At 38.5% G+C, this 11459-nt stretch overlaps 1 protein-coding gene across 2 annotated transcripts in view; it reads left to right on the top strand.

Moving 5' to 3' along the window:
• LOC127650165 (low density lipoprotein receptor adapter protein 1-A-like) overlaps nucleotides 1–6261 on the top strand; it is a 28403-nt gene extending 22142 nt beyond the window's left edge. For both annotated transcript variants that reach the window (XM_052135399.1, XM_052135398.1), the window contains exon 9: nucleotides 5247–6261. In XM_052135399.1, the coding sequence (XP_051991359.1) occupies nucleotides 5247–5376 (130 nt within the window). In that variant the 3' untranslated portion in view covers nucleotides 5377–6261. The remainder of the gene's footprint in view (nucleotides 1–5246) is intronic.
• The last annotated feature ends 5198 nt before the right edge of the window (nucleotides 6262–11459 follow it).

Here is an 11459-nt window from a genome sequence, read left to right as displayed (position 1 = left end):
AAATCCATATCTTCTTAAGTGATATGATAGGTGTGGGTGAGAAATATTTGAGCCCTTTTGTTTTACTAAAAATTCTCCTCCCTGCTCAGTCAACTTGGCTTTCGCTTTTACATTCTCCTTCTGTGTTTGGTGATTAACATTCTTCGATCATATCACCCTCAACTGGGCAGGGAGGAGAATTTATGATAAAAACATTACTTAAATATTGATCTGTTTCTCACCCACACCTATCATATCATGTCTGAAGATATGGATTTAATTACTGGAGTCCTATGGATTACTTTTATGCTCCCTCGTTTTATGTGAATTTTGGAGCTTCAAAGTTTTTGTCATCATTCACTTGCATTGTATGGACATACAGAGCTGAAATATTCTTCTAAAAAAATCTTAATTTGTGTTCTGCAGAAGAAAGTCATACACATCTGGGATGTCAGGAGGGTGAGTAAATCATGACAGAATTTTCATTTTTGCGTGAACCATCTCTAAGTTAAAAGATGAGCTCATAACTTCACCACACAACAACTGACTAACAGTGGCAACAAAAAAACAACAAAAACAGCATAAAGTCAGCAAACACCAAAAAAATAAGCCAACACTAACCGCATAATTTATTCATGTTGCAATGCATGCTGAAAATTGCAAATCAGCAACTTTGTTCAATGTGAAATTGTTTGTTCAGACAAGTCTGTTAGGCTAGTTGCGACAACATTTGGGAGAATATTGTTGGTCTAACATGTTTTTATATTGATCTTGTTACTTTTAGACAATCGCTTTTTACACAATCACCTTTGATAATCTGATGTGCAGTTGCAATGTTTAGTATTCACAAATTCATGTTGCAAGCTTCCAGGGTCAGTGAGGACATGGAGGCAATTATTATTTATATATTATAATATAATATAATAGTAAATAAAATGTCTGATATTAAAGTCCCATTGCATTCTGCATCAAATTTAAACATTGCAACAATAACTATATTAAGTTTAATACATGAGTCTGCATGAGTCACTACTTATTACTCCAGATCACTTTTAGATCTATGAAAATTGTCAAGTACTATTTGAATTACAATACTCTGAGGAAACTAACTACTGTAAAATTATTTGTATGATCATTTCTACGATCAAGCTCTTTCTGTTTTATGCTTTGTCACCACAATTTACATTTGGTTTCAAAAGAGGAATATATAGAGAAACATCCTGTAGCACCGAAACCCTTGATTTTTGTCCTTTTCTTTTTGTTCCTAGCTGCAGTCTGGATAGCTATGAGTACTCTCCAGGTAACAAGTGCTAGTCCTGTACCAAACCAATCCAAACTCACCTTTACCAACCCCTTACCTAAGTCTAATTCAACCATTGTGTCCATCAGTTTATGTAACATCATTCCTGCCCCCTGCCATCCTCCAGAACCCTGCCACTGAACAGTACATTGATCAACCCAATGCAAGAAAAAACAAAGCCTTCTGGATCGTTACTGACCCAACAGACATATCTATTAGTGAATTTATTGGCACGGTTCTGCACTGGTCCATTTTTAATTTCAAGACTTTGAACTTCATTATTTTTTATTTATCCTGATTTTGTTGTCTTTCAATTTCCCACCAACTTCAGCCTAGCCAGTTTTGTATTATTTTGGTTATATACAGTGAGGAAAATAAGTATTTGAACACCCTGCTATTTTGCAAGTTCTCCCACTTAGAAAACATGGAGGGGTCTAAAATTGTCATCGTAGGTGCATGTCCACTGTGAGAGACATAATCCAAAAAAAAAATCCAGAAATCACAATGTATGATTTTTTAACTATTTATTTGTATGATACAGCTGCAAATAAGTATTTGAACACCTGTCTATCAGCTAGAATTCTGACCCTCAAAGACCTGTTAGTCTGCCTTTAAAATGTCCACCTCCACTCCATTTATTATCCTAAATTAGATGCACCTGTTTGAGGTCGTTAGCTGCATAAAGACACCTGTCCACCCCATACAATCAGTAAGAATCCAACTACTAACATGACCAAGACCAAAGAGCTGTCCAAAGACACTAGAGACAAAATTGTACACCTCCACAAGGCTGGAAAGGGCTACGGGGAAATTGCCAAGCAGCTTGGTGAAAAAAGGTCCACTGTTGGAGCAATCATTAGAAAATGGAAGAAGCTAAACATGACTGTCAGTCTCCCTTGGACTGGGGCTCCATGCAAGATCTCACCTCGTGGGGTCTCAATGATCCTAAGAAAGGTGAGAAATCAGCCCAGAACTACACGGGAGGAGCTGGTCAATGACCTGAAAAGAGCTGGGACCACCGTTTCCAAGGTTACTGTTGGTAATACACTAAGACGTCATGGTTTGAAATCATGCATGGCACGGAAGGTTCCCCTGCTTAAACCAGCACATGTCAAGGCCCGTCTTAAGTTTGCCAATGACCATTTGGATGATCCAGAGGAGTCATGGGAGAAAGTCATGTGGTCAGATGAGACCAAAATAGAACTTTTTGGTCATAATTCCACTAACCGTGTTTGGAGGAAGAAGAATGATGAGTACCATCCCAAGAACACCATCCCTACTGTGAAGCATGGGGGTGGTAGCATCATGCTTTGGGGGTGTTTTTCTGCACATGGGACAGGGCTGACTGCACTGTATTAAGGAGAGGATGACCGGGGCCATGTATCGCGAGATTTTGGGGAACAACCTCCTTCCCTCAGTTAGAGCATTGAAGATGGGTCGAGGCTGGGTCTTCCAACATGACAATGACCCGAAGCACACAGCCAGGATAACCAAGGAGTGGCTCTGTAAGAAGCATATCAAGGTTCTGGCGTGGCCTAGCCAGTCTCCAGACCTATACCCAATAGAGAATCTTTGGAGGGAGCTCAAACTCCGTGTTTCTCAGCGACAGCCCAGAAACCTGACTGATCTAGAGAAGATCTGTGTGGAGGAGTGGGCCAAAATCCCTCCTGCAGTGTGTGCAAACCTGGTGAAAAACTACAGGAAACGTTTGACCTCTGTAATTGCAAACAAAGGCTACTGTACCAAATATTAACATTGATTTTCTCAGGTGTTCAAATACTTATTTGCAGCTGTATCATACAAATAAATAGTTAAAAAATCATACATTGTGATTTCTGGATTTTTTTTTTAGATTATGTCTCTCACAGTGGACATGCACCTACGATGACAATTTCAGACCCCTCCATGATTTCTAAGTGGGAGAACTTGCAAAATAGCAGGGTGTTCAAATACTTATTTTCCTCACTGTATATATATTGGTTATTTGTGTGTTTTCAGTTTGTGATTTTCATCCTAATCAGCAACTATTATTTATTCCTGAGCATAACACTTAGTAAAAAGTGTAATATCATAACATTGATACTGCATGGCCTATAACCTAACAAATAAATCTTATAGTTCTGCATATACAATTGAAGTCAGAATTTTACATACACTTAGCTTGAAGTCAGTAAAAATAATTTTTTAACCACTCCACAGATTTAATATTAGCAAACTATAGTTTTGGCAAACTATAGTTCATGCATCTACTTTGCATGACAAGTAATTTTTCCAACAATTGCTTACAGACAGACTGTTTCACTTTTAACTGACTATATCACAATTCCAGTGGCAATTCACTAAGTCCTTTTAAGCAGCTTGGAAAATTCCAGAAAATTAGACAGTTAGCTTCTGATAGGAGGTGTACTGAATTGGAGGTGTACCTGTGGATGTATTTTTAGGCCTACCTTCAAACTCAGTGCCTCTTTGCTTTGCATCATGGGAGAATCAAAAGAAATCAGCCAAGACCTCAAAAGAATTGTGGACCTCCACAAGTCTGGTTCATCCTTGGGAGCAAACGCTTGATGGTACCACGTTCATCTGTACAAACACCATGGAACCACGCAGCCATCATACCGCTCAGGAAGGAGACACATTTTGGTCTCCTAGAGATGAATGCAGTTTGGTGCGAAAGTGCAAATCAATCCCAGAACAACAGAAAACTACCTTGTGAAGAAGCTGGTGGAAACAGGTAGACGAGTATATATATCCACAGTAAAACAAATCCTATATCGACATAACCTGAATGGCTTCACAACAAGGAAGAACCCACTGCTCCAAAACCGCCATAAAAAAGCCAGACTACAGTTTACAAGTGTACATGGGGACAAAGATCTTACTTTTTTGCAGAAATGTCCTCTGGTCTAATGAAACAAAGATTTTACTGTTTGGCCATAATGGCCATAGTTATGTTTGGAGGGAAAAGAGTGATGCTTGCAAGCCAAAGAACACCATCCCAACCGTGAAGCATGGGGGTGGCAGCATCATGTTGTGGGGGTGCTTTGCTGCAGGAGGGACTGGTGCACATCACAAAATAGATGATGGCATCATCTTTAATTATATGGATATATTGAAGCAACATGTCAAGACATCAGCCAGGAAGTTAAAGCTTGTCACAAATGGTTCTTCCAAATGGACAATGACCCCAAGCAGCATTCCTCCAAGGTTGTGGCAAAATGTCTTAAGTACAACAAAGTCAAGGTATTGGATTGGCCATCGCAAAGTCCTTACCTCAATCCGATAGAAAATTTGTGGGCAGAACTGGAAAAGCGTGTGCGAGCAAAGAGGCCTACAAACCTGACTCAGTTACACCAGTTCTGTCTAGAGGAATGGGCCAAATTTACAGCATCTTATGGTGAGAATCTTGTGGAAGGCTACCCAAAATGTTTGACACAAGTTAAAGACAATTCTACCAAATACTAACAAACTGAATGTACATTTCTGTCCCACTGGGAATGTGATGAAAGAAATAAAAGCTATTAGGTATTACTATCTACTATTATTCTGACATTTCACATACTTAATATAAAGTAGTGATCCTAAATGACTTAAGACAGGGAATGTTTTCTAGGATTAAATGTCAGGAATTGTGAAAAACTGAGTTTAAATGTATTTGGCTAAGGTGTATGTAAACGTCTGACTTCAACTGTAAGTAACATTGTAAGTAGCATAGCTATCAACCACATTGTGCCAACCTCTTGTGGAAATAATTTTATTTTGTAGAGCTTTTTTTATTAGTATTGGCAGAATCTAAAATGAATTTTTCAACTTTTTCCTTGTTTTATATTTTTAAAAATCCATTATCGTTCTCTTTGCAGGTTTAAATTAGATTTTGAGTCCCAGATTTTCTTTTGAACCCCACCGGTGCACTTGTATCACTACAGTTATACAGAAATTTTATGTTGGTCTGTCTCTTTTTTTCCCGTAGACTTGCTGAGTCTCGTACTAACCCCCAGGTCGTGGACATTGGGATGACCCCTCATGGTTGGACCTCTGATCCCGACTGGGACAAGACCAATGGAAATGCATCAAACAGTGATGAGATCTTTGGCCTTTGAGCACAGCTAGGTTTTTAGGGAGGAAGTAAGCAAGACCAATAAACTGATTTAAAAGACTGTTGTGGCACAAAGTGTTCAGTCGAGATAGTGGCTGACTGCTCCTTCTCGTTCCAAACATCTGGTCCAACATCGTTCGCACCAAAGCAATAGTAGAAGAGTGTATTTTTTAAAAAGCGATACTATCCTATGAGTTTACATGCTTTATATTTATCAGTTAATTTGGATACAGAAAAAACAATGTAGACATGAGTCAGTATTGTTTTCATATATGTTTATCATATAAAATGTAACATTCTGTATATTCATGTACTGTAGAGTTACTTTTTTTGGTGGGCTTACCTTGGAGTCTGCTGCCTTTTGAGATTCTCATTTATCACCACAATGCTATATATTTAGATAACTTGGAAATCGGTTTTAAATTGAGAGTACAGCTGATTTTTGTAGCCTCTTATGAGGCCTGTAAGTCATATTTCATACTTATTTACAAGTTAGGGTTGAATATACATTTATTTAGTCAGAATTATATGACTTTGTGTCATAACACAATAAGGGGACATTTAATATTTCTATACAACTCTAAGAAAAGTGATTGTTAGAATGTGTGTTGATTTATCCTGCATTTTATATATAGATCATCATAATATTAGACAGTGGAGTCTGAAAGTTAAAAATAAACTCCGCACTATTTTTAAGTAACCTATCAAATATAAGCTAATTTGTTACATTGACCATGTTAACTCCTTTGTACAGGTCAAATATCATGCTGGGATAGCATGGCTCATCTAATTTTGCACATACAAAAAGGAGACAACAAATACTAAGAAATTCTTTAAAATGTCAAACATTTAGTTAACATGATTTTTGCTCAAAGTGTTATGCTGATAAGGGATTGGTAATAATAATAAAAATGTAATTAGAAAAATACAAAATGAAAGCGTTTTCACTCTGTGTCCCTACTGCATGCATGTATATTATTTATGTAGTATCGTTATTGTTATTATTTTTAAAGGGAGACCAGGAGAGGGCAGCATTTCCACAGTTTTTCGTGTGTGTGCGTGTGTGACATTTCACCCTTTATATACTAGACACATTTAGAGCACCTGCTGCAGTGTCTGCAATAACACAAGACAGTTCATGTCTGTACTTTTAGTAGTACACACCCAGTATGAGAAATTGCAGTACTCATGATCGCTGTGTTGCCATAAAAAGCAATTATCGTACAGATGCTGTTTACAAAAACTTCAGATCTGTAAATCTAAATGAGTCTCATTACTGACTGTTCACTGGATAGCAATGAAATAAGAAAATATTATGAAGAAATGTCTTGGTTTTATTTTTCTCTAAAAACAAAAGAATTAAAGTAAGAAGTTATATTTTGCCAAAAATGAAAGGACTTTTTCAATGTAATTTTCCTCCAATATTCTTCAGCCATGTGAAAATTCTCATTATTATTACTGTAATGCAACTTGTAGTTAAAACAACAATTCCATCTGCATTATTATTGTTGTATTTATTATTTTTATTATTAAAAAGTAATCGTATTCTAATTATGAATCATTTTAATTGATTAATATTATTACAAAATATTAAATATAAAGTTTAAAAAAAAATAAAGAGCACTACTGAGAATTGGGAAAGTGTGGTTTACATGTCTTGAATTGTCATGATACAGAATTAAATGATAAGAATAATAATAATACAACGTTTTTTATGTTTAATATATTTTTTCTGGACTGTTTTCATGACATTTACCAGTTAAAAAGTCTGATTGCTTGGGGTATGAAGCTGTCATGTAGTTGGCTGGTGCAGGTCCTGATGCTGCGATACCGCCTGCCTGATGGTAGCAGTGAGAACAGTCCATGACTCGGGTGGCTGGAGTCTCTGATGATCCTCCAAGCATTTTTCACACACCGCCTGTTATAGATGTCCTGGAGGGAGGGAAGCTCACCTCTGATGATGTTTCTGGCAGTTCGCACCAGCCTTTGCAGGTCTTTGCGTTTGTGGGCGGTGCTATTGCCATACCAGGTGGTGATGCAGCCAGTCAGGATGCTCTCTACAGTGCTGGTGTAGAACCGTGTGAGGATGTGGTGGTTCATTCCAAACTTCCACAGCCGTCTCAGGAAGAAGAGGTGCTGGTGAGCCTTCTTCACAACAGCCTCAGTTTGAACAGACCATGTGAGTTCCTCAGTGATGTGGACACTGAGGAACTTGAAGCTGCCGACTCTCTCCACCAGTACTCCATTGATGGTGATGGGACTGTGTTCTCTGTCTTTTCTCCTGAAGTCCACCACAAGCTTCTTGGTTTTACTGACATTAAGGGAGAGGTTGTGCTCCTGACACCAGCGTGTCAGAGTGTGCACCTCCTCTCTGTAGGCTTTCATCATTGTCAGTGATCAGACCTACCACCGTCATATCATCAGCAAATTTAATGATGGCATTGGAGCTATGTGTTGCCACACAGGCATGTGTGTACAGGGAATACAGGAGTGGACTGAGAACACAGCCCTGCGGGGCTCCAGTGTTGAGCATCAGTGATGAGATGTTGCTGCTCATTCTAACCACCTGACGTCTGACTGACAGGAAGTCCAGGATCCAGCTGCACAGCGAGCTGTTTAAGTCCAGAGCCCAGAGTTTCACAACAAGTTTGGAGGGCACTATGGTGTTGAATGCTGAGCTGTAGTCTACAAACAGCATTCTCACATATGTGTTCCTTTTTTTCAGGTGGGAGAGAGCAGTGTGTATTGTAGATGCAATGGCATCATCAGTGGAGCGGTCGTAGTGGTAGGCAAACTGCAATGGGTCCAGAGAAGTGGGCAGCACAGAGCAGATGTTATCTCTGATTAGCCTCTCAAAGTATTTGCTGATGATGGGGGTCAGAGCAACAAGACACCAGTCATTTAAGCAAGAGATTTTGGGTTGCTTTGGTACAGGCACAATGGTGGATGTTTTGAAGCATGTGGGGACTACAGACAGGGAGGGGGAATGGTTGAAAATGTCCGTAAAAACACCAGCCAGTTGGTTCGTGGACGCTCTGATGACGCAGCCCGGAATGCCGTCTGGACCCGCGGCTTTATGGATGTTTACCCGTCGGAAGGATCGGGTTACACCCGCAACAGAGATGGAGAGTGAACCAACCTCTGTATCGTTGGCCGCGAATGCTCTCTCCACGAGGGTGGTGTTATTGTTCTCGAAACGCGCATAAAATGTATTAAGCTCATCCGGGAGAGAGGCAGCGGTGTTCACGGCGAAGTTTTTATTCCCTTTGTAGACCGTGATGATGTTAATTCCCTGCCACATACTTCTAGAGTCAGTGGTGTTGAACTGTCCTTCAATTTTGAGCCTGTACTGGCATTTGGCTGCTCTGATAGAGTTACAGAGGGCATAACTGGCTTGTTAATGCTCCTCCGCGTTCCCGGAATTAAAAGCGGAGGTCCGCGCATTAAGTGCCGCACATACATCGCCATTAAGCCATGGTTTCTGGTTGGGGAAGATCCATATTGTTTTGGTCATTTGGTCATTGTAAGTTAATTTACACAACCACCTGCATTATAATTTATCATGAAGTCACTAGCACTTTCATTATAAATAAACTCCCTTCACCGACTGGGTTCATAAGGAGTTAATTAATAATATATGACTATAATTCATATATCCCCTCCTGACCATCACGAGGATTACTCACTGCGGCATACTCATGTCAGTCGCCGTCCCACAAGACAATGGTGCCATGTTTCCTCTGTGTGAAGTTATGTCGTGTAGTGCGGCGTGATAGGATTCTGTTCCCCATTTGCGTTACTACCAATGTCGAGTGAACTGAGTCATAAGGGAATTTCTCGGTTATGTACTATACGTAACCTCAGTTCCCTGAGATGAAGGGAACGAGACATTGCGAATGCTAGACGCACTGCAAGAAATGGTGTTTGTGCACCTGTTTTTGTAACAGACAGTTTTGTGCTAAAATAGGCAGGGCTCAAACACCATAGCCAAAATAGAATAGAATATTGACGTTATTGTAGAGAGGTTTCAACTAGGTCATGTAAGCAAGAACTCCCCATATGTGTTACAACGCAATGTCTCGTTCCCTTCTTCTCAGGGAACCGAGGTTACATACGAAACCAAGATGTTTTCAGTGTGTTTTGCTTCACTCCATGATGTATTGTAGTGATGTCTGTCTTTGCTAAGAGGGCAATAGGCATCTGCTAGTGCTATTGCCACCTAGTGGCATCTTCGTGTTGAGGTGATAGCGGGTTTAAAGGTTTAAAAACATATCGCAACAAAAAATAAAACTAAATAGTTTTTTTTTTTTCAATTATGTTGATTCTTATTTTTATTTCAGTTAAAGAAAAAATATTTGTTTTACATTTAGTTGTCAATTTAGTTTTCGTTTTATTTTATGACTATAACCTTGCACTGTACCTTTCCACTCATCTAAGATATATATATATATATATATATATATATATATATATATATATATATATATATATATATATATATATATATATATATATATAATAGGCTAAAAGCTGGACACTCCTTAATAATAATATGGATAATACAGGATCTCTAAGCTTGTAGAAATGAACCTGACTGGTCCACTTGCTCTCTGTCTGTGTGATTGTGTGTATTTGTTGCATACATATGTAAAGTCAGGTGTGGGTTGAAGCATGTGACGCAGATCTCCAGAGAACCCTTGACGCACATGTACGTATGCAGACTCACAGACCCAACAGAAACGTGTCTAAAAACGTGAAGGAGACAGTGAGCTTCAGAAAAGCTGGGTCATCTCTTGTTCCTCTCAACACACTCTATATTCTCTTGCTGGAGGTCTTTTTCCCTCCCAAACATGATTTGCATTCATTATTTGCATTGCTATAATGTGCCCTCGAAAATCTAAGTCTTTATTTCAAATCATATTTAATGCATTCTCAGTACTGAAATGACATCTTTTGGGAAATCTGCATATCGGTTCCTAATTTTTGTGCCGACAGATTCAGCCCAGTTTTGCTGAGTTTCTAACAAGTGCCACCATGTTGACAAGTGTTCAAGTCCCAAAAATCTGCTCCGCTGTGCCTTTTGATGTTACATCCCTTTTGATTTCTGGCTAGTAAGCAACTGCAAAGAAATAAGTGAAAGAATGCAGTTTTGATCTCAAGATTGTTAGGTTTAGGAGTATAAAATGTAATTACTATTAAAAAGTTACATTTGGATAATTTTTGCTAATGTCTTGGGCTTACACAGTGCATCGCACCAGCATTCAACTGTAGTTCCTGTTTCGACCACTGGAGAGCTCTTTGGAAATTTCAGAAAGCAGAGACCAATTTTAGCAGACAAAACATTTAGCCCTTCAAAAATAATTGCACTGTGCATTACACAAATCTGTTCAAGTGTTCATTTGTTGTTCCATCTTCGGCCACTGTGGAGCAGTTTGGAAAATTCAGAGAGCAGAGATCTGCCATGCCATGAGAATACTGCAAAAGAATCTGAATGGTCCTAGAAATTGGATTAATTTTCTTAATGTAAAATATAATTTCATAATTCTTAAAATTTTAGGGTGAAATTCTGTTCCTTTGTGAGATTCACCAATTACAGTGTATTGCTACCAATAAGTATGCAATGAGACTTTAGGGATTTCATATATAATGTAATTCCCCTTTCTCTCAAATCTATATATAGGTGTATAGTGTAAAATGGCATTGATTTTTCAGAGGTCTCTAGTTCAGAACAAATGGACTATACACTTCTCATCTGATAAAAATAGATTAAACCCAAAGGGCACAAAGTCATGAGTGCACATGCATCTGTATTCACTAGGGATGGCTGATGGGATTTTACATACACCCCAAATGTGCCAAGGGTGAATAAGATTGATGGCTTTGATTATATAGAGTTGGTTGTGATTGCTTTATTTATTTATTTATTTATATTATTTGTATTTTTTTCCTTAGCAACTCTGTTCATTGCAGTTCACTCAGTTACAGTGAGGTAGTTTTTGATCTAAAAACAATTGATTTATTAATTTTTATCTAACTGTGTATTATTCTTGAATTATATATTTTATTTCCTTTTTTTCCTTTATCACA

This window comes from Xyrauchen texanus, chromosome 10 (genome assembly GCF_025860055.1).
Source record: "Xyrauchen texanus isolate HMW12.3.18 chromosome 10, RBS_HiC_50CHRs, whole genome shotgun sequence".
In the NCBI taxonomy this organism is placed as follows: domain Eukaryota; kingdom Metazoa; phylum Chordata; class Actinopteri; order Cypriniformes; family Catostomidae; genus Xyrauchen; species Xyrauchen texanus.
Note: the sequence above shows the minus strand (reverse complement) of the source record. Positions and strands in the feature narration are given on the sequence as shown.